This window comes from Solea solea, chromosome 16, assembly GCF_958295425.1.
Source record: "Solea solea chromosome 16, fSolSol10.1, whole genome shotgun sequence".
NCBI lineage: Eukaryota > Metazoa > Chordata > Actinopteri > Pleuronectiformes > Soleidae > Solea > Solea solea.
The window spans coordinates 24,787,405-24,810,615 of record NC_081149.1 but is presented as its reverse complement, the minus strand read 5'-3'; the positions used below and the strand labels follow the sequence as shown (position 1 = coordinate 24,810,615).

Genomic DNA, 23,211 nt, shown 5'->3' with positions numbered 1-23,211 from the left:
GTTCACTATAGTTCCCTGTAGTTCCCTGTGGTTCACTGTGGTTCACTATAGTTCCCTGTAGTTCACATCAATAGCACGTCTGTGTCACAGCTGTTGACACCATGCAACCATATTTATAGTGTAGGTATCCAGTCACACACACACACACACACACACAGGGTCACCTCTGTCTAAATTAGCTTCTCCACAGTTACTGTTTGATTTGTTTGACCTCCCTAAGTTGGTTTGTGTGTGTGTTTGCGTGTCTGTCTGTCTGTGTGTGTGTTTGTGTGCTTGTATTTACCAATTTTCCTTTTTTTCTTCCGTCTGATAAAATAATCAGTAACAGTACTGGAAAACGAACCAAACCGTGTAGATGAATAAAGTAAACTGTACGTTTTTGTTTCTTCTTCTTCCTCCTGGTGTTTGTGAGGCAGACGACGCTCGGCGGCTTCACGCCGGCCCGTCCAGAAACTCCTACATGGAGCAGAGTTTCCACGGCCTCAACCCCGTTCTGCGTCTGCCCGTCAGCCTCAGCGCTGTGGAGGAGGCCGAGGCCAACGCCGGCCTGACGGGGGCACCACTGCGTCACTGGCTCGACCCTTTACTGGAAGGTCACTGGTCGGCGTCGGACATCTGCTCCGTGGGCCACAGCGCCTGTCCCATCATGCAGCGGTGCGGCCTCACCGCCTGGAGCTCCACGAGCCCCGACCCCAAATCTGCAGTGACCACGCCCAGAGAGGACGGACGCATCAGGTAGCGGACGGAGTAAAAAAAGACTGAGGGGACGGAGGAGAGGACAAATGAGTCGTATTTATTTATTTATCGATGGCGAGTGCCGGTGAAAGAAAAGGAGGCGAAGACGCTGTCGTCTTTCGGTGCTGGTGTCACTGGTGGGCGGGACTACAAACATGTGAGTGAGTGTGTGTGTGTGTGTGTGTCTTTGTGGGGACATTTTGGCTTTTTCAGGGTTAAGATGTGGTTTTAGGGGTAGGATTAGGCACCTAGGTGTGATTAAGGTTAAGTTAAGTTAAGTGGCCACATTCCTCGCTCTGTTCACAGATGACGTGATGGAAACTAATACAGGAAGTGCCGCACATGAACAGGAAGTCGGGCCCGAGTTGGCTCCACATTAAAAAAAAAGGTCTAAAGGAAACGTGTTATGTCTGTGAATGTCCCCACAAAGAATACTGTGCAAACAAGTGTGTGTGTGTGTATTTGTGAGGACCAAAACAATCTTGCGGACCATAGAAAGTGTGTGTGTGTGTGTGTGTGTGTGTGTGTGTGTGTGTGTGTGTGGTCTCCTGTTGTTTTACTTGTTAAAAACAAACATCTATCAGAGTAATTTATTCAGACATTTATACAGAAAGTAATTATAAAAATTATTATTATTGTAACCATTATTTTCTGATGCTGGTCTGTGGCTCTGCTGTGGGCCGTCCTCAATGACCTTTGACCTCAATCTGATTTACGACCAGTGTTAAAGCTGCAGTATGTAACTTGTTGTTATTTTTACTCTGCTTTCCGTTTGTTCTTCCTGAATAGAGACGATTCCCTCGTCTGAAACCAAGCACAACTACCAGACCTGACCGGAGGGAGCGTTTGTGTATACAGCAGCAGAGCGGGGACGAGTTTCTCTCGTCAAACTGCTGAACCACCAGGGTTTTTGGACTGTTTTCCTTTTTTAGCAGTTTTACGTCACATCATTCAAAAGAAAGGGAAATTATTTTATTTTAAGATCCATTTCATGTTTAACATGTGACAAGTGAGTGGATGTAAATGTCATGTGACACGTTTAAAAAAAAAAGTGGGGAAACGGTGGATAAACTTTTAAGAAATTGTTTTGTATTTTTTCATCTGCTGTTTATTTTTTTTAACCAGGGTTTTTCCTTCTCCCAGTCTCCGCTCTGAGCTCGTGTTGTGCCTTAGCTGTCGTAGCTCCTTTTTAAGGAAATCCTGATGAAAAGATGAAAAGTGTCCAAAAGTAAAAGAGAAGAAAAAACAACGGTTGTAAACGCCTTACACTGGACACTGGTGGTTTTTGAAATACAACATTTTTGAGAATAAAAACAGAATCTGCCCAAATGTTGTGACTTTTGTGTCGTTTATTTATTTAAATTATTATTCATTAGATATGAAGAACTGGTTGCAATTATCCAGACATAAGTTTACCTGGGATATAAATCTAATTTTAATCAGAATATAAAGGATATAATTTTATATAATACGTATATGTAATATTTTATTATATCCTAATTAAAAAGGCACTTACAAATAAAATGCATTATTACTACTATAATCACAGTAATTGTGAATGTCTTTATTTTTTTATTACAGTATTTACCATGTTCATAGATCAGATTAAGACTAAATTATAATGCAAAGTTGAGAAATTAAAGATATAAATGGCTTCTGACCTGTACGAATTAAGTTGTTTTTGTTTAAACTAAGTAAAAGGACCTCTTTTTTTTCTTTAATTAAATTAAATTAAATTAAATTAAATTAAATTAAATTAAATTAAATTAAATTAAATTAAATAATGTCAGAAATTTCCATTAAAAGTGACTTTGAATTGAATTTGGAGAAAAACCACCTGGTACTATGTAAGTTCAGTTTTTTACTAAAAAACGGGTTCAATCATTTGAAGTGCCGCCCTCTCTGTGGAAGAAACGATGTCACTGAATGATGAACGATGAACGATGAACTTTCCCCTCATTAAACGCTCATGAATGTCGTGTATGAGCGGTGACGAGCTCACGCTGCCCGCGGTGATGGAATCATCGATAACAAAATCAATCAGCAGCAGCTGGAAGGACAGAGCTAATTAGCTCAGGACTCAGGGAAAACGCTCAATATCAATATTGATATTATTTGTTTTTTTTACGAAGCTTCGAATCAGTAAAAAATAAAACCGCTCGGTCTTTACGGTTAAAAAAACAAGTCATCAGCAGACGTGGTTGTGTTTTTTTAAAATATTTATTTCCAGAAAATATGGACAGATGTTTCTAAAAAAAAATAACAATATTTACAGCAGGTTTACAACAGGAGGAAACGGCTGACACACACACACACACACACACACACACACGTACAGTGCTCTGTCTCCGTCTCTCACTTCTTGGACAACTTGGCTTGTTTATTTTTAGGAGGCGCCCACTTCAAACACATGGTGTCCACTGTGGAGAGACAAGATGGAGGAGGAGGAGATGAATAATGAAGAAAGGAATAACGAGGAAGGAGGAGGAGAAAGAGAGAAGAGTGGAGGAGAAGGAAGGAAGAAGTGAGGAGATGTTGGTGATACCCAATTTATTTCTACATGTGTAATTTAAAAAAAAAAGATTATTTTCAGCATAGTTTAGACTGATTTTCCACATTGTTCCAAAAGCTCAGAAAAACCTTTTATTTGTTGTATTTTCAATGATGACACGTTAGCGTGTGAGTTTCCTCTCACACCAACAACATTAACAGGATAACGTGTTCTTCTCATCACCCTCACATTTATATGAATGAATGGCTCCAGAAGATTCCGTGTCGCCGTGGACTCACCTGTGATTGGCGGTTTCTTGTACTGCGCGCTCTTCAGATGTTCCTCCACCAGTTTGGGCGTGACACAGATGACGTGTTGACCTTTCCAGTACTTCACCATGTTGAGCGACTGCAGCGTGCTGATGATGTCACTCTGCGTGATGCTGGTCATCTGACTGGAAAAACACAAACAAACAAACAGCTAAATATTAAACCAGGAAATACAGACTCTGACAGGTGACGTCACGACTGGTTGCCACGGTGTGTTCTACCTGAGGTCTTTGATGGACAGCGTTCCTCTGAAGTCCCTCAGGATCTCTAACAGGACCCAGGACCAGTAGCTTCTGTAGCTGAGCTTCCCCAGATCAGACAGAGGCTTCTCTGGAGAACCCACGGTGCTCTCCAGCTTTGACAGCTCGTAACCTACACACACACACACAGTTCAGTATCAGTCTACATCCCTCACATCATTCCTGAAGTTTTGTGTTTTCAAAGCCCAAGGAGATCATGAAATAAGAAATGCAAGGCAAAGCTTTAAAAAAAAAAAAAGATTTCAGTTACTTAACAAAAGACGAATAGCTGCTGGTCAACAAAATGGATCAACAACTCCTGTGTGTGTGTGTGATGTTAAAATCCCTGATTTTCTCTATGGGCTTTGGTGTGGGAGAGTGAGTGGTTTTAATGGCAGCACAGCCGGCACCGACTCAGACCTCATACACGTCACACTTACAAAAAACTAAAACAAAGCTGAACTATCCCTTTTAAGTCCACACGCATGTGCGCACACACACACTGTAGAACTTTCTAGCAGGCAAAGCTATTTGTCTTTCATTCTATTTGTCTGTTCATTGTTGTAACTGGCATCAAAGCACCGTTGCCTTTAAGGTGCATCGGCAAAGCCATGTGTGTTGCATCACTTACTGAAAGCTATGAGAAACTTTCCATAACCTCTGCGCTGGTACGGCGGCAGTGTGAGAATACACGCCACGTTGTTTCCGTCTGGAGACTCTTTTTCCTGGGGAAAAAAACAAAGAAAAACACCACAACACATTTTGAAGGTCAACAACAACAACAGCTACGTTTACATGTGCAAAAGAACTCAGTCTTTCTTCTGCCCCTTTCTACAAGATAACTTTACTTTTTTCATAGCTTGCAGTTATTCAAGCATTCAGGAATCACAGAACTGAGAAGCTGACGTGACAAACATGAAAAAAGTGTGGTGCGCCGGTGAATCTCGTCTGTGACGCTTGTTGTGCAGAAGTCCTGAGGTTCTACTGTGAAGACAATGAGTATGAGTACAAAGCTCTATTTCTCTGCTTTCTGGTAGTTTTTGAAGAGTCTCAGAGAGTCTGTCTCTAGAGTCTCCAAGACTCTGTCTCTGAGACTCTGTCTCTGAGACTCTGTCAGACGTCTGCTGTCTGCTGATGCACTTTATTTGTCTCACATGTCTTCTTCCTTCTTTGGTGATAGCACCAAACCAGCTTATATAAACACAGACCGACACATGTACCAGCCCTAAATCGGCTGAGATTGGCACAGAAACCCCCAGTGACCCTCGTGTGGAGGATAAAGTGGTAGGAGATGGATACGCGCGCGCACACACACACACAGACACACACACAGACACACACACACTTACTTTGGAGAAGTATCCGACGATGTGAGCTCCCTGTTTGTTCACCTCGGTGAGGATGTAGAAAATAAACGGCTCCACGTCGAAATACAGCGTCTTGTGGTCGAGGAAGAGTTTTGCCAGGAGACAAAGATTCTGGCAGTAAATCTGTAAAACACACATGGATAATCCAACAGTCTCTGATCACCTCTACAGGACTTCTTCTGATTTTAAATATGGACATGGATTATCTATGAAATAATCTCATGATAGAACAACACAAATACAGCTGCAGATTACATTGCATTTTTACTCTTATGATTTATCTTCTTTGGCTTTTATCTTTATTTACTCCATTGCTTATAGTGAAATAAATAAATAACTGTAATGATTTTATAGTTTAGTGAATCTAAGTAAACATTACTTTGTCATATTTTGTTTTCATATATGTTTCTTACACAGTGTGGATGTAAGTAATGTGTCCTCACCTTATGGTCTCGTCCGTCCACTTCATACACAGATATGTTGCTCCTCCTGTAGATTTCCTTCCCCGACGGCTGCTTCCACTGACAATGAGACTGAGGAGACAAAGGTCACGGGGTCATTTTCTTCAAGAATAAAAAGTGGTCGTCCAGGTTCAGGGTTCATGTGAATACAGAGAGGCGCTCGGAACATTCAGAAACAGGATCAGGGATTTGATTCAAATCACTGATCTGTTGAGAATAAACAAAGAAGACAGCTGCACTGAACGTGTGTCAGTAGATACCGTTAGATCAGGGGTCTCAAAGTGGTGGCCCGGGGGCCACATGTGGCCCTCCAATCGATTTCATGTGGCCCTCCAAACAATATCAAGTTGTAACAAGTCATTTCTATGTTTTTATTTTTAAATGAAGAGATTAATTTTGCATTATAAATATGTTTATTTTTTATTGTTGCATATTAAAACAACCACTTATATTTTGAAATGATCTAATCCAACTTTATTTGTAAAGCACTTTGAAACAAACACAGTGGAACAAAGTGCTGTACAGAATAAAGGATAAAAGACAGAAATTGTTCTCAGGTTTACAAAAACTTCTCTAAATCTTGAGTGAGACTGACCAGGTGATGTCTGAAGGTCTTCTCGTACTTCATGTACTTGAGGCAGTACTCGCAGATCCACAGCTTGGGCTGCTTCCCATAATCTTCTGGGAACGGTGAAAAGTACCAGGCGTCAATCTCAAAGTTTCCGATCTGGATTTTATCTACGTATTTCACTTTGGTGATCTGTCAGAGAAAAAAGGGACAAAAACACTTTGATCACATGAAGAGAATGGAACGTCACATGGTGCAGTTCAACCACACAGCCGAGAAGAAAACGCTAAAAAATGTCCTCCGACAACAACACATTAGCCGAATATTGAAAAGAGTTATTATGTTGGAACCCTGTAAACAATGCTGGAATAAATACTTGAAAGCAGTTTGTAACTTTACTTTGAAAAGAACTTTACAAGTTTATTATAGACAGACACAAATTGCACATATCAACTGACAACCTAGTGTTAGTCTGCCATCTAGTGGACAAAGCAAACAACCACACAATGACAAAAGCCCAGAGAACACAAGCCTGTGTGATAATCATTTTTCATATTCGATTATTTTCTTAATTAATCGATAACTTGTTTTGTCCTTAAAATGTCAGAACATTTTAAAAATAATTATGTGTATATATGTATTTATGTTTATATAGATCAGTGTTTGTCAAACCTGGAAACGAAGTTCTCAAATGATTCAGTTTTAATGATTTCTTTGTTGCATGGAGCAAAGAAACCAGAAAATATTCACATCCAAGAAATCACAGAAAGTTGCTTTAATTAAAATTGTTGATTATTTTAGTAATTGATACATAATACACATATTCAATAGTCAATTGGGTGTTAAAATGTGTGTTAAAAACATGCTATAAATGCATTTTTACACTTGTTTTAGTTATTTAAAAAACACTCCAGTTGATTTCTCATTAAAAACCAATTACAATTATGAATTTCTTGGAATATTCAAAACAGATTATAGAGTTTGGGAGCACACACACACACACACACACACACACACACACACACACACACACACAGTCCATCTTACCGCCTCGTGTTCTTTCTCCAGTGCAGCCGTTGTTGGGTCCATCTCTGCATACGTCTAAAACAAAGAAAAACAAACAAAGAGAGAATGGATGAGGTTTGACTCACAGCGATCACATATCGACGCCGCAGACAGCGTCTTCACCTTCTGCACATGGTTGATTTCATCGTGCTTGCGCTTCTGGTTGCGGGTGATCTTCCTTTCAGGCTGGTCGCCCAAATCGCCAACACCTCCGATCTCTGTGCTCTTCCTCACCGCGTCCTTCACCGTCTTGGTGAGAGCCAGACGGGCTTTACCCACCCACTCGTCCAGGCGCCGGTTGACTGCAGGAAAAAGAAGACCAGGTTAGAGGGCGTTGTGGAGCGAGAGGGATGGACAGGTGCAGGCAAATTCAGGAGGGTGTGAGAAGGCAGAGGACGATGATTCTGAAGATAAAGTTGTTTTTTATTTATTTATTGTACTCACATCCCACATAGTGAACGTAGAACTCCTCCCTGCCCTCCTGCTCATTCAGTCGGGACTGAATAACCTCCGCTGTGTCTGATAGATAGATAGATAGATAGACAGATAGATACAGACAGACAGACACTTTATTCATCTCACAGAGAAATTCACAGGTAAGCAACATCAGGTGATGATTTTTGACCAAATTGAGGCTTTGAAATATAAATACAGTCAAATTCTGCAATAACACAAATGTATTAAGCCTAACATTAAAGAAGTGTTATTAAGTGACTTTTTTAAATATTACTTGCTCCCTCCAATGTATGCTGTGTATATTATGTAAATGTTAATGTTTAGTGTATTTGACTAATTTCTTCAATAGAACAAATATGATGATTGTCAACAATTGTCAGTTTTACAAATCCCAATTATTTTGGTGAGGATAATTGTGACAGAAGCGTTTTCTTATCATAGAATATTATAATCTCAATAGAAAAGCAAATGTGTTGACAAATGAATAGACTTGGTTGCAATAATGCGACTTCATCCAGAGATGCCGTGAATCCACTAAACACCGGTCCTTTAACAAACGAGTCTTTTTTTTTTTTAAATATTTGGATTTTTCTGCCCAAGAATAAAAACTCTATTATTATGTTCAAAGGAATTTGGTAAACGAGAGCATTCTTTATCCGAGACCCTGCCTCAATTGCTCCAACCAACATCAACGGGTTTTTGACTATTTTTCCGAATTAAATCTAAATTTGGTGTCAATTCCTCCCGAAACAAAGGAGGGCGCTACTGAGCTGCTTCATAAAAAAACGTAGAAGAGAGACGTCTCACTCACGCCAAGTTTTGTCAGCTCTTTGACACAAATACGTCTCTCCGATCTCCACCGACACTTCTTGCTCCCTGCCCCCGCCGAGTACTGCTCCTCCGTCCGGGGTGTGATGACTACTCGAGCCCCCGGCTTGTCTCATGCGGCCATCGGCCTCCGCCTCGTCTTCTTCGCCGCCGCTGCCGTTAGAGGAGCACGCAGCCAGGATACTGCTGTCCGCTTCTCCCCGCTCGCTTTCGACGTGGCTCGAGTCCATGTCCACGTCCATGCTGCACTCGGAGTCCTTGTTGTCGTTGCTGTTGCTGTTGTAGTTTTGTGGAAACTCGCTCCCGCCGGTCATAATCTCGGTGGATTTAAACGCGACACTGCGCACTTTATTTCAGAGAGGGACGGTTCTCCTTTAACAACAAACAGACAAGATGGCGTCGCTTAGATTTCTTCTTCTCCTTCGTTTGACCCACGTAGTTGAAACACCGCCATCTTGTGGTGGAAGTCAACTCCTCCTCTTCTTTCAAAACAAAAGTGACGCAGTCCCGAACAGCCTTTTGATGACGTCATAAAGTGTTAATAGAAATGGTGCCTTTGATTGGCAGGTCTGATCTCCTCGTTGATGAGAATGCTTGGGAACTACTCTAATAAAAAAAAGAAAATAAATCAGTTTTTTTATTTATTTATAATATATAATTCTCCTTACATCACTGCATTATTAAGCAATATGAGGCTCTTTGTGACTGAAGGGTTAGTTTAAGTCATAAGATGACCATGAGGTGTCATTTTAAAATTAAATACTGCCACACGCCCACATTTAGGTTGTTTTTGGAGTAGCGCATTAGTTTACATGAAAATGTTTTTATTCACCATGGGACCCATATTCCAAAAACAACATTTCAGATCTCCCAACACCGTTTCCTTGTGGATAAAAAGCCAATGCGATACCAAACATTTGCAGAATCACCACATTCAGAGATCTGTGCTATGAACTTTGTTAGGCTTTACATGAAATACACACACGCGGTGACGTCCAGAGAGCATTTTAATTTGTGGTCGTCTGAGGTCACATTGCATCACAATGAAAAACAACAAGCATCCGTTTCTGATCGTCATGTTCTTGAGAGGGGAAACCGGAGCGCAGGACGAGGACAGGACACTACAGTGAACGTCATTTCTGCTGCAGGGCTCTAATCTATGTAAACTCGTAATGGAGGCACACATACGTTTGTTCATTTGCCCTCCTGTTGCCCTTTGTCATAGCACCTCGTCCTTTACCCTCTCTCTCCCCACTACCTTTTGTTGGACACCCCTGCTATGGCCCCAATGAGGTCCAGATCCTCGACTGTGGAGGTAACTGGACCCTCCTCTGCTTCTGGAAGCTCGCCCGTCCCAGTGGTATCTGGGGCCCCCACTGTTTGCGACAGATGGGTGAGGGCCCCTTCTCCTGCCGCGATGCCCACGACCACCCACAGAGTCTGGAGCGTCTCTCGGGTATTCAGTTTCCAAACACACGGGCTGACCGTCTGCAGAAACCAGTACCTGTTGCGGCTCTGTGTAGACCTCTCTGCTCACCTTCGGACGACATAATTCTGCCTCTACATGGACCTGATGACCGAGATCGCCCTGAGCTCGGGTCGTCACCAGTGAGGACAGAGTAAGTCTGTCCAGGTGTTCTGTGACGGCGGCCGCAGCGTTTCGCCCCTGCTGACGTCTGAACCGGCCTCCTCTTCTTGGGCCCCTCGTCCGGTTCTGCTGCCTCTGGCTGTGTCCGCCTCTGCAGTGGGACAGTCCAGGTACAGAGTGATCCGGTCTGACACCAGGCTCATCAGATGAAAGGTTAGTGGCGGACGGTGTAGGACGGTCGGGGGAGACGTCTACGTCCAGGTTTCCATTTTCAGCACCAGACGGAGCCTGTGGGAGTCATTTATACATTGAGCAGGAACCGACGTCAAAGTCATTTCAGTTTGGATAGAACCAGAGAAGCAGTTTGCATCGACTCTCACCTCGTTGATGTGGATAAGAAAGCGATTAGATTCCACCTCCGGATCGATGACCCCGCCTTTAGACCTCTGCCTTTGCAAGACCTTCTGCAGCTCCGCCCACTTCTCTTTATAATCGGATCCAGTCGCTGCTTTGTCCGTCTGAGTGACAAAAAAAAAGTCAGAATCAGTCAAAGTGTGGACGTTGGGAGAGGTTCCTCGCTGCAGAGTTCATGAATGAAAGTGAATTCTTCTTCTCCTCATTGTGGCTGCGTCACATCAAACTGTTCATAACAATACCAGTGATTCAAGAAACAAACAGTGATCGTGATGGTGTTTTATGTTCCATTATTGTTCCACAGATCAGCGACGGCCTGGAAACATGGACACACGTTGAAATTTAATGACATTTCACTTTGTGTAGATCAGCAGAGGGTTTTTACCTCGGGCAGCTGGGGGGCAGGAGACGACAGCAGCTCGTCCAAGTTGTACGCCAGAGGCTCTCTGCACACCGGACACACCACGGCCAGCTCCTGTCAGAGGTCTCAGAGTGAGTCTCAAAGTCAGTCTCAGGGATTCATTTGAATCACAGCTACAAGCAAAATGTCTTTGTTATGAATTCAGAACGGGCCGCATTGCATCGAGAGGAGTCAACAAGACAGCGGCTGATACCTGAGGGTGTGTCCTCTCTCTGGTCTTGTCCTCCTCTAACTCCTTCTCCCTGAGGCGGAGCCCCTCCTCTGAGTGGCTGACGTAGCGACCCAGGCAGTGGGAGTGGAAATAATGATAGCAGCTGGTCTTGGTGAATGTTTCTCCTTCCTGGAAAATGCACCAGAGCGCCAACGTTAACGTGTTAATTCTGGTCAACGGTGGCAGACGTGGCAGGTTTTCTTTTCTGTGTCGTCTCATAAGACACCGTGGCAAATACCATGGTTGTTCCGTATGGGCAGTGATGGCACGGTGCTGCCCTCGCAGTAAATAACCCTTTCTACCTTCTACAGACGGTTTATAAAAGATGACTATTATTTTCAATAGAAATCGAGAAATAATAACAAACACCACAGGTAATCCATGACTCGGTTTGAATGGTTGTGTTTGGGAAAATAAGCTTTCCATGGTCTCAAAGCTGCAAATAATGATCATTCCCATGATCCATCGCTCTGTTTATTATTTTCTTTTACAATTATATTTTCAGTTTCTCATGTGTGTGTATATATATATATATATATATACAGTATATATAGATGTATCGATATACATATATGTATATACACACACACACACACACACACACACATATTCATAAATATACATACACAGATACATATATATTATATTTTCAGTTTCTCTCTCACACACACACACACACACACTTAATCAAATATAAATAATCTAGTTTCAGCAATAGCTCAATGATCTAAACTCATCATCAACTCTTATGACGATCCATTTTTTCCAAATAATTAAAACAAGCTTTCAGTTTTTACTCTGGTTTCATTCTAAACATTAAATCCTATTCATTTAGAGCATCACACAAAACTAATGCTAATGAAAAAAAGGGGTTTGTAAAGATGAGTAAAACAACATACCTTAAATCCATAGAGACAAATGACACAGTTCCCATGAGGAATATTACTTTCAGTCAGGATTTCTTTCGCTTTCTGAGGAAAGAAGAAAGAAGAAGACGTTGAAAACAGAGCTTCTGATCTAAATACACAAGCCACAACCATCCATGGAAACCATAGTGACCTCGATGAGCTGATACAACACGGGTGAGCCGAGACAGGACTGAGCCTCCAGCTGAAGACACTTTTGGACACTAAAGGACAAGAGGTTGAACATAATTAAAGGGTTTTCAAAGCACACATTTAAAGCAGCAACGTTTACTGGATTAGTAATCAACCATGATGTCAGCTCAAGTCTACGATGTCTTTAAAAACATGTTCACGTCTTTATCTCACTGTGAGACAGACTTTTCCAACAGGAAACTGAAGTTAGTGAACCACTCACTCTCCCACACCAAACCCCATGGAGAAAATCAGTGATTTTAACATCACAGCACACAGGAGTTGTTGATCCACCGCTGCCTCCATCACTAAGTTCAAATGTCTTATTTTGTCACTTTGGCATTAAAAATCCTTTATTCAGATTGACCTCAGTGACACAAAGTGACCTCACGAGGCAGCAGAGGACCAGCAGCTCCTGTGTCCCCGCAACCAAAATCACTGATTTTCTCTATGGGGTTTGGTGTGGGAGAGTGAGTGGATTACAAACTTCACTTTCCTGTTGTAAATGTCTGTCTAACAGTGACATAAAGACGTGAACATGTTGGAAAAAGCAGATATTGTAGATTTAAGTAGGTGTAGACTTTACAAGGCAATTCTTTAGTGTCGTGATTAAAACACTTTCTTTCATCCATCACTGTTGGCAGCCATGTTGTTAGTGAGTGTTCAAGTCACAGGACGGTTCACACAAAGTAAATAAATATATAAAGGTTGTGGAGCAGTGAGCAGCTCTGAACTATTGTGACACTGAGAACCGGATCAGTTCACAGAGTTTGTTATTTACCTGTTGAGCTTGTCATCAGAAAGGCCTCGAGGGTTGTGGATGGAGATAATCGGAGGAGACGAGGGATACTACGCATGGAAAGAGAAGAGAAGGAAAAAACATGACTTTATATTTTTAATTAAAGGCTTTGAGTGCCTGTTTCTGCCTTTGTACAGAGCTCCAGGAGTTGATGTCACGCTATACAAAAATGAAAACTTTACAGACATGGAGTATATTCAGTCTTTCACATTCTGGGTTTAAAGTGACAGTGAAGTCTTAGAGCTTGAAACCAGCACTGATGTTGTTCATGTTTCCGGCGATTTTCCTGCCAACATGGCAGAGTAAACAAACAGTCATGTGACGTCCAGAGCTCTGCATTTGAAAGTTTGTCCCATACCTGCTGATCCAGGGTCAGGGTGAGGGTCAGTCGGACAAACTGGGAGACAGAGTCCTCAGCGGTGGACGGATACAGCACCAGGCTCACCTCCCAGGCCCTGGATGGATGACACAACGCTTGAACTAGTTATCTTTTTCAAATCAAAACACAAAACACAAATACATAATCAAAAGTACACAGAAATGTGCAACTCTGCAGGCTGGTTTTAATATTAGTCACACTTGCACCGCTAGGGTCAAATGAACCCTTTAAATGGCAGGTTCTTGTCATGATAACACCATGTTTTTAGATGAAAAAAATGAATTATTTTCAATAAATTGCATACAAAGCAAATATTTTGTGTCTAATTATTACATCCTAGACAAACGCCCAGATATAATAAATACACGTATTATATTTTAACGGAGGTGTGATGAAACATTGCAGTTTGAATAGGTTTCAATTGGACATTTTTGTCCATAACGATGTGAGTGTATCACCCGTTTGTACACAGTGTGTTTTAGTTTGACTGTAGGCGCCGAGTATCAAAGATATTCATGTATGAATAAGTATGAACACATGAACACAGACAAAATGGTCAAAAGACGCGTAAGATGCGACTCAACAGTCGCTATGGGTTAAATGTCACGACATGTGTTTATGTTTGGCTGTTAGCTGCTAAGTGTTAGCGGGCTAACAGCTGACTGCTCTCACCTGTCCCCCTCTGTCCTCTTCAGCTGCAGCTCGTCCAGGTAAATCGACTGCAGCACCTCGATCTCTGACACGACACTGCAGAGGAAACACACACGCGACAGACAGACAGACAGGCTGGCTGTTAGCCGTTTGTTTTCGTCTCTGGCGAACGTTAGCATGTTAGATCAACTCTGCCGACCAACTATAGAAGAACCTGCGACATTTCGTCAGAGTTTGAACAGAGCGACACTGACTCGGGACAACATGTGTGAATGAGGGTGACACGGCAGAAACACACACTTACTCGTTCTCTGCTGCCATGATGAGACTCCTGAGTCAGCCTGCTGCCGACCGGAAGTCCTCGTCGTCTTCTTCTTCTTTATTATTATTACTGCTGACAACGTACTGCATCAGCCCCAGCAACTGTGTATCACGTTGTCTTGTATGAAATATTTTATAATTCATTATTATATGTTAAAAAAGAAAATAAAGTAAGTATCAGGACAAAAAAAAACATATCCTTTGCATTATTTTATTTTGTCTGAGCCGGAAGCCTTCTTCTCATGTTCTCATGATGTCTTCCTATGCTACGGCGTTTGTCCGTTCACTGCCCTCCAGTGGCCACAGCGTGTAACTACACCTACATTTAAACCATTTTTCAACTGGGGTTTTTCGTACTTTTTTTTATTGTTTTCAGAAATCTTTCGTATAACTGTCTGTTGGCGGTTTTTAGTTATCAGTTATTCTTTCCCTCGTCACGGTCCCGGGTATACGCTGCCCTCTTGCGGTAGTAGTCCGCAACTATATATGGTGTAAAACGTTTATTTTGAAAATTTAAACCGGATTGTAGACTTCCGCAGCTGTTGTAGTTATTCAGTTTGGCCACTAGAGGGCAGATGATTCAGATTTTGTGTTGTCCCGAGAGTGTATGACTGCGGCCTGCTAATGTGCTGCAGTTTGCCAGTGTGGGCACAAGAGGGCATCAAACACCCACGAAACCCAGATCGACTATCAGTCTCAACAAATCTTCTCCAACTTCCTGTTAACTTTCAAAATAAAGTAAGTGACAGCGGTGAACTGTAGAGGGAGCACCTGCGCAAACATATTAACAGAAACCCATTCAAAAAGAAGAGGAAGTTCACGAAGAAGAAGCAAACCCGCGATTCCCAAGCAGGGATCATGTCACATCACTTCAGATTAATAATAATAATGTAATAATAAGACATTATTTGGATGTCAAAACGCCTTTATGTAGAATACGTGATGCTTTACGTAGACGTGTGGCGTACGGCACAGCGACACGAAGCGTTAGCGTTTCTGTGACGTTAGCTCAGTTCGTTTTTTGTGAAGAAAGTGTCAGAAAATGGAAGAAATTGTGATGGAATCAGACTCGGTTGAGGTGTCGGGGTCGGCTTCTCGTGTCGGCGTCGCTGTCGCGTGGGAAACGGTCACCGCGGCTTTGGTGAGTGGAACTTTATTTAGCCACGAGCTAGCATGGAGTGACGGGACTCAGCCGAACTCCATTCAAATATCTCATTGTTTAACGTTTACTTGCATGTTGCAGTGGTTCACCTGCATCGGAGTGTGACACGGGCAGGTCACTCATTAGTCGGGTTATTCGGTTAAGTTTGGGATGTATCAATATTGACCTTTCTCTGAATTGTGTGTCTTTTTGTCTTCCTGCTGGACTGTGCAGATGTGTTCTTGTGTCCATCGATGGGACATGAAACTACGATATTATCCGTCCTTGCGATATAAAACAACAACCACAATATGTTGGTCCTAATAATTTTGGATTGGGAGAAAAATATGCTAAAGTTTCACATTGGAGACATTAAAATGCTGTCAGTGTTCAGAAAACCTATAACTTTTTAAAGATGGCTAACGATTGTGACCCAAATTTCATTACATATCAAATCTGTGCTTTGCAAACATATCATTAACAAGAAATGTTTGGTAAATGATTACAATGTAATGCTATGCATGTTATTTTAAAACACATACAAATCTTAACTAAAATGAAAATTCTCTAAATTTGTTTGGGGACCCAGAAAAATTAATCCACTGGTCGAGCTCACTAACATGTATCAAGTGATTTTTTATTTTTTTTAAGAGCTGCATCGTTCCAAACACTCCAGAACCACACACACGATTAACAAAGACCTTGTCACACATCATGACATCATGTTGTCCATTTTCTGATGTATTTAATGTGTAACATTAGTTTATTTCCTCTCTGTCTGTAAATAATCCGAAAATATTCCCATACTGAAATACACTCACACAATCATCCACAGCCCGAACACTGACATTAGGGAGAAAAAGTCAAGAATAAGGGAAGAAACCGTGTGAGCACTGACCCTGCGGTGTCAGTACAGACTCTGAGTTCTGGTTTGGTCCTTGCTGTTAGGTGTCTCCTGGCAGCCCGGTGGACGATCAGAGCCTCTCGAACTCCCTGACTCTGCTGTGCGGTCAGGGTCTGGACCGGCTCCTGGGCAGCTGGCTGCTGGAGACTCTGCAGATGCGTTTGTCAGCCTGTGTGGCTCCTGAGTTCTGGTGTGGACTGGAGCAGCCGGAGAACGAGCTGGAGGAGAGAGACCGGGCCTCGGTCCTCCTCGCCGCCTTTCGGACCCTGTTTGACCGACTGGAACCTTTTCTGGGCAAGTAGAGGAAACATGAGGAGAAATCTTACAGAAAAACAGCATGCAAACAGAACTTGTTCTTCACCGTAGGTGGTTTGCAGCGGCTGGGAATGTGGCAGGACGAGGGTCGTGGGGGCCTATGTGGCCCGGGGCCCTCTGGCCTCCAGGAGCGGGCTTTCACCATCATCAGGGCCCTCCTCCTTTTCTCCCCGGCTCCGGTTCTCCAGGAGCGAGTGCTGGAGTTTTACAGCAGGACGTTCTCTGTGTACATGAACCAGCAGGGGGAGTGCGAGGATGGGGCCGAGGTCCCTGACGCAGCAGGGGGAGGAGTTTGCCGTGGCTGTGGGGTTCTGATGCCACACTGCTGGTGTCAGGAGGCTGTGGAGAAACTTCAGGAGCTGAGTCACATACTGTGAGTCAACTCAAGTCGGGGCTGCAAACAGAGGCAGAACAACAACAACAAAAGTTACACACTGCAGATTTTAAAATGTACTCAAATCCTCATTGCAATATTCATCATATAAATCAAAGGTTTGCCTCATGTCATGCAGTCCTGCGACGTACCACTCACTTCTCTCTGATTCACTTTGAAATGAAAACGTGGTTCCAGGTCCAAACTGCAGCTGCTGGAGTGGGTCAGCTCCGAGTCCGTCACCTCCATCCTCCACAAGCTCATCGAGCAGCGGATGGAACAGCACTGCCGAGGCGAGTACGAATGCTCCTTCCTGCTGGAGTTCCAGGAGGTAAAAGCAAAACTAACGGCTGAGACGAGATGTTTTAGCATGGACTCCTCCATCAGCTGTTCGTCTCTTTGTGTCTGAACAGTGGCTGGAGCTCGTGCTCGGCTGGCTCAGCAAAGTGTTCGCAAGTGAGGCCGACACAAACGGTCCAGTACGCAGTCCCAGTGTTCCCAGTGCCAGCTCCATTCTGAAGCAGTGGAGATGTCACATGCACCAGTTCTTCTGCAGGATCTACGTGAACATGAGGATCGAGGAGCTCTTCGGCATCATCAGAGGTGAAGAGTCTTCGTGTTCTGGTTCAAATCAGTTTTGAAATGAGACAAAAACTTGTTTTTAACATGGATGATTCACTTTACACTCACTGTAACAGCAGAATGACATTTACTTATACTCCCATTATTGGATGTCTCCCGTTTCAGATTTCCCAGAATCCAAAGCTGCCATCGAGGACCTGAAGTTTTGTCTGGAAAGGACGAACCAGAGGCAGCAGCTCCTCACGTCGTTAAAATCTGCTTTCGAGAGTCGACTCCTGCATCCAGGTTCGTGTGTGTGTGCGCGTGCGCGTGTGCGTGTGTGTGCAAAATGACATAAAAAGCACAACCTTCATATTTAGCCTCTGTCTTTGTCGTACTGTCTGTCCTCAGGCGTTCACACGTCCGACATCCTCACAGTTTACATCTCTGCCATCAAGGCCCTCAGAGAGCTGGACCCGTCCATGGTCATCCTGCAGGTCGCCTGCCAACCGATCCGCAAATACCTCAGGTGACTCAGTTTATGTTAGTCAGTGTTTTTGTCATGAACGGCTCACGGCGACTTTTACCAAAATAAAAGAGAAGAATGTGCAATGGAACTTCCATGGCAGTACGACGGCGATGCACGAGCATCTGAAAAGGAAGCACGTTGTGGTCGTCTCTGTAAGCTAATTGGCTAGTTAGCTGGTAAAATGAGCGTCAATAGTGAGCTACGTACTCATAGCTGTAATTGTTAATATTAACAATGATGATTTCATTAGCCTTAGCACACACACGTGATGTGTTTGCTGTAACGTTATAACAGCAACGTCATGTTTGAATAGGAAATGTGATAACGCTAATGTTTTATAATATATATATTCATAGTGCATAGTTTTTGGTTCCATTTTCCAAGGCACTAAACATTTACAGCTAAAAATGTTAGAGTTATTTTGCACTGTCACATTAAAAAGTGTCAGAAATGCTGCTACAAGCTGCAAACTTCATTAAAAGTTGAATGAAGTATCATCTTAATTGTCTTTATTTTCAGTTAGCACATACCTTTAAACACTTCTAGCTGGAAGCTAATGATGGTTATATAAGTGCTGCTGCTGCTGCTGCGATAAGCTGCAATTTACTTATGATCCGATTAGTCGACTAATCGCAAAAATAATCGGTGACTAGTCAATTATGGAAAAATTTTTGTGGCAGCCCTAGTTCCCATGATGCCCCCTTTAACTTCTGGTGCGTTTCAGGACTCGCGAGGACACAGTGAGGCAGATCGTGGCTGGACTCACCGGAGACGCAGAGGGCTGCACTGACTTGGCCTCCGAGCTGTCCAGAGGAGACCCGGTGACTCTGGAGATGCAGGACAGCGACGAGGAAGGCAACGACCCAGAGGACTGGACTCCTGACCCCACAGATGCCTTGCCAGGTCAGTGAACACATCGCGTGTCGGTCCCAGTCTGCTCCTCGCGGAACACGTCCACCTTGACCCTTTCTCCCATTTCCGTTTGTCAGATAAAATGGGCTCCAAGCGTCGGTCGTCGGACATCATCAGCCTGCTGGTCAGCATCTACGGCAGCAAGGACATCTTCATAGACGAGTACCGAGCCGTCCTGGCTGACCGACTGCTGCACCAACTCAACTACAACACTGCCAGGTACGTCCTGACAAACCTCCCCCTCCTCTGACACCGACATGCATGACAGAATGATGGTAACGTGATGTTAAAGTCAGTATTTCAACTTGGAAAGTGGGAGCAACCTCACGGACTGCAACATCGGATTCCAAGACGGCACCATAGCTAGTCTGGGACACGTTGCTTCCATGGCTTTTAACGGCTTCTCTATTTGGAACGCGGCCATGACGTCATTCCCAGTTACAACCTCCGATGTCAATGGATCGCACAAATATTTTGACCCGTCAAAATAAAAGCCTCGATCGTGGCAATTTACTTTACAAATATTTATTAAAATGTTATAAGTTCAATTCTACGATGCTTCGGCTCACATTTTCCTCGGGTGTTGAAGTGCTACGTGCTGTGTAGGGTGGGTCGAGGTGGGCGGAGCAACAGACCAAAACATTGTGATCGCTGAATGTTTCAGTTGAACATCTGACAAAACATCACAGTCACTTTTATGATTTAATATAATACAAGTTTAACATTTAGCACATCAAACCTCCTGGACTGTAGTTTTGTGTGTCATGTGACGTGTCCTCCGTCTGTCTGCAGGGAGATTCGTAACGTGGAGCTGCTGAAGCTCCGGTTCGGGGAGTCTCACATGCATTACTGTGAAGTCATGTTGAAGGTAAACACATTTTTTCTTCTTTTTTTTCTATCTCTTTCCTCGAAAGACCACAAAACACACGCTCGCTTGGGCTGCGGTCGAAGGTAAAAACATGGCGCCGCAAGATGGCAGACTTTTATACATATATATAAATTCAAGACGAGGGTGATTTTAAAACATTTCTCTGTCAATTCACAGCCGTTTTTCACAAATTTAAATGTGGGAGCTGCTGAAAGCCTCCTGACACTCACACACCAAACATTTTATCTCTATCATCGACAGTTTTTGAAATATGACAACTTTAACTTCAACATGCTGTTTGCTCTGTTTCTCAGAGGTTTTGGACAAAAACAGGTGTGTGCGTGGTAGGATGGGGGGGCGGAGGAGTTCTGTTTCTGATTGCCCCGCCCCTCACTGTTATTGGCTGAAGGATATCAACAAACTGGATTAAGCTACACTTATTAACATTACTTTAGGAAACTCCTGCTCACTCTACCTTTTTTTTAAAAGTGCGTCTCTCCCCGTCTCCTCTCTCATCCAGGACATGGCGGACTCCCGCAGGATCAACACTAACATCCGCGAGGAGGAGTCGAGGCTCGGCGAGGACGAGCAGCAGCCACCGCTCTCGTTGTCTTCCATCATCCTGTCGTCAGAGTTCTGGCCTCCGCTGAAGGAGGAGAAGCTTGAGCTCCCGCCGCCCGTCTGCCAGGCCATGGAGGCGTACACCCACCGCTACGAGAAGCTCAAGGTGACGTCTGCCTGCTCCTCTGACACCAAGTCTACAGATGTTTGTGTCGGCGGGGGAGGAGGGATTCTGAATCATTTTGAAAATAATTGTTAGTTGCAGCCCTAGTTTATGGTGTTCACAAAATAGATGATTAAATGCCAAAGTCACAAACTCAAATGGAACGTATCTGAAAGCTACGAGCTAGCAACAGTTTTTTTAATAAATGCTGGAGCCAGTGGAAGTTTATTATTAAAGTGATTTTACTCCTATAGAGTTTAGAAATGCTGAGTAACTGTTTTCCCTCCATATTTCTTGCTTTGTCAGGCCTGCTAGCCTAGCGTCTGCCTTGCTAACACTATTATCATGACTTTACCACTTGAGCGCTAGCATGTCGTGTTCAAAATGTCGTAAACACTACGTTAAAGTCCCATTTGAAGGCACCGTATGTCGTGGTGTCGAGTGTAGCCCCAGTGGAGCAAGTCACAGAGTAAAAACAAATGCTTTTCAGAGAAGCTAAAGGCTAACATGCTAAAGACATTACTAGCAGGTGTTTGCCACAGAATATGTTCATGTCTTTATCTCACTGTGAGACAGACTTTTCCAACAGGAAACTGAAGTTTGTAAACCACTCACTCTCAGAAAATCAGTGATGTTAGCTCGCAGGGACACGGGAGCTTCTGGTCCTCTGCTGCCTCGTGTGGTCACTTTGTGTCACTGAGGTCAATCTGAACAGAGGATTTCCCACACAGTGTGAGCTGTGACGTTTCCAAAAAAAACTCACAGCACAGTCACATTACTGACTAACTAACTAACTAACTACTACTAACTGACCCTTTAACACCCGGGTGTCTTTGTTTCAGGCCATGAGGACACTGAGCTGGAAGCCTCACCTGGGTTCAGTGACTCTGGACCTGGAGCTGGAAGATCGGACGCTCACCAACCTCACCGTGTCGCCCATTCACGCAGCCATCATCCTGCACTTCCAGGACAAGAGTACGGCCTTTCATGTCATTTGTTTGATTGACCAGAGTCTAAATTGTGGTTTGCCACTGTAAGAGCGTTGATATTGCTTTGTGCTTTCCGCAGCCCCGCGTCACACGTTTTAGACGAAGGAATCGGAGGGCAGTGCTAAAGCTGAGACAGGAAATGTCTTATTCAATCTGGATTGTGGGTTTTCTGTTTGCCGTCTGCCAGGCTCTTGGACACTGGAGGAGCTGAGCGTGAAGCTGGGAGCTCCGAAGGATCTGGTGCACCGGAAAATAGCTCTGTGGCAGCAGCACGGTGTGCTGAAGGAAGAGGCGGGGGGGCGCTACTATGTGGTGGAGACGGGCTCTTCCAAAGAGAAGCTGGAGAGGAGCGTGATGCTGATCGACAGCGACGAGGAGAGAGACTCCAACACGACCACCCAGTCTGAGCAGAGGGAGGAGAAGCTGCAGGTACACACACACACACACACACACACACACACACACACACACACACACACAGTTTCTAGACAAAAAGGCTGTTTTCAAAAAAGCACATTTTCACAGATTGATTTCACTTACCCGTCACTTGTGTCTCGGTCCCTGCAGCTGTTCTGGGCCTACATTCAGGCCATGCTGACGAACCTGGACAGCATGACTCTGGACAGAATCCACTCCATGCTGCGGATGTTCGTGGCCACAGGACCCGTGGTGACAGAGATGGACGTGAACGAGCTGGAGGCCTTCCTGCAGAGGAAGGTCCGGGAGCATCAGCTGATGGTCTCTGCAGGTGTGTACAGACTCCCCAAGTCCAACTGAGTCTGTGAGAAATCTTCTCACAGTCCCAGTTCTTCAGACTGTCTCCTGTTTGTCCACCAGGTTGTTTGGTTTTTCAAAATAAAGGCACTTTACGCCTTCCTCTGCAGCTGAAAATGTAAAAGTGAAAGTTCTTGGTGTCGTGAAATTAAAAATGTCTTTCATGATTTGTGTTATTTACTTTTTGTGGTTTTGTGAATTTTTTATCCAACGTTTGCTTTTCCAGAGGGCATTGACCTTACATTCCTTACAGTCCTTACATTACATTCATTTGTTAAAGGGATAGTTTAGTTTTTCCAGTGTTTGCAGTGCCGTCTGTGCAGAGGTTCATTCTCAGCCAACGAGTACACGAGGAAAAATCTGATTCAAGCCAGAACATAATACTCGGCTAATAAAAAACACAGACTTTGGCTTTTTACTACTTCGATTATTAAATTAACTAATCAACTATTTTGATAATCGGCTTGAAGCTTTTTACATGATTTAAACAAGATTTCTGATTGTTTCAGCTTCTTAAATGTAAATATTTTCTGGTTTCATGCTCCATAAAAACAAAGAAATCATTAAAAAAAACCTGAATCTTTTTTATGGAGGACGGAAAGTGCCAAAATGAAATAAATACACCATTAAACAATTAAATGTGTAATTATTTAATTAATTTAATAAATAAATACACCATTAAATAATGAAATGTGTCATTA

The 23,211-nt window shown here is 43.4% G+C and overlaps 4 protein-coding genes across 4 annotated transcripts in view; 2 read left to right on the top strand and 2 right to left on the bottom strand.

Annotated features, from left to right (window-relative positions):
• Positions 1 to 2,058, top strand: part of LOC131475731 (xylosyltransferase 1-like) — a 36,589-nt gene extending 34,531 nt beyond the window's left edge. Inside the window, exon 11 of the mRNA XM_058654029.1 lies at positions 417 to 2,058. Coding sequence (XP_058510012.1) covers positions 417 to 739 — 323 coding nt within the window. The 3' untranslated portion in view covers positions 740 to 2,058. The remainder of the gene's footprint in view (positions 1 to 416) is intronic.
• An 878-nt stretch (positions 2,059 to 2,936) lies between these two features.
• On the bottom strand, positions 2,937 to 9,011 carry kat8 (K(lysine) acetyltransferase 8). The gene is made up of 11 exons (XM_058654138.1): positions 8,523 to 9,011; positions 7,700 to 7,774; positions 7,379 to 7,557; positions 7,238 to 7,291; positions 6,218 to 6,382; positions 5,605 to 5,694; positions 5,144 to 5,284; positions 4,426 to 4,519; positions 3,777 to 3,927; positions 3,526 to 3,680; positions 2,937 to 3,155 (listed from the first exon to the last, which is right to left on the bottom strand). The coding sequence occupies exons 1-11, from the start codon at positions 8,851 to 8,853 to the stop codon at positions 3,091 to 3,093; spliced, it is 1,500 nt and encodes a 499-aa protein (XP_058510121.1). The 5' UTR covers positions 8,854 to 9,011; the 3' UTR covers positions 2,937 to 3,090.
• Positions 9,012 to 9,528: 517 nt separating this feature from the next.
• Positions 9,529 to 14,586, bottom strand: rnf25 (ring finger protein 25). Its single transcript, XM_058654140.1, has 10 exons — positions 14,404 to 14,586; positions 14,121 to 14,195; positions 13,428 to 13,524; positions 13,052 to 13,119; positions 12,233 to 12,302; positions 12,073 to 12,144; positions 11,156 to 11,302; positions 10,927 to 11,016; positions 10,508 to 10,645; positions 9,529 to 10,415 (listed from the first exon to the last, which is right to left on the bottom strand). Exons 1-10 carry the CDS (start codon positions 14,418 to 14,420, stop codon positions 9,759 to 9,761), a joined length of 1,431 nt encoding a protein of 476 aa, XP_058510123.1. The 5' UTR covers positions 14,421 to 14,586; the 3' UTR covers positions 9,529 to 9,758.
• Positions 14,587 to 15,224: 638 nt separating this feature from the next.
• anapc2 (anaphase promoting complex subunit 2) lies at positions 15,225 to 22,677 on the top strand. Its single transcript, XM_058652796.1, has 14 exons — positions 15,225 to 15,561; positions 16,510 to 16,759; positions 16,832 to 17,153; positions 17,352 to 17,484; positions 17,567 to 17,756; positions 17,901 to 18,020; positions 18,126 to 18,243; positions 18,968 to 19,146; positions 19,233 to 19,374; positions 19,948 to 20,023; positions 20,544 to 20,750; positions 21,590 to 21,722; positions 21,924 to 22,165; positions 22,304 to 22,677. The coding sequence occupies exons 1-14, from the start codon at positions 15,463 to 15,465 to the stop codon at positions 22,511 to 22,513; spliced, it is 2,421 nt and encodes an 806-aa protein (XP_058508779.1). The 5' UTR covers positions 15,225 to 15,462; the 3' UTR covers positions 22,514 to 22,677.
• Positions 22,678 to 23,211: the final 534 nt, after the last annotated feature.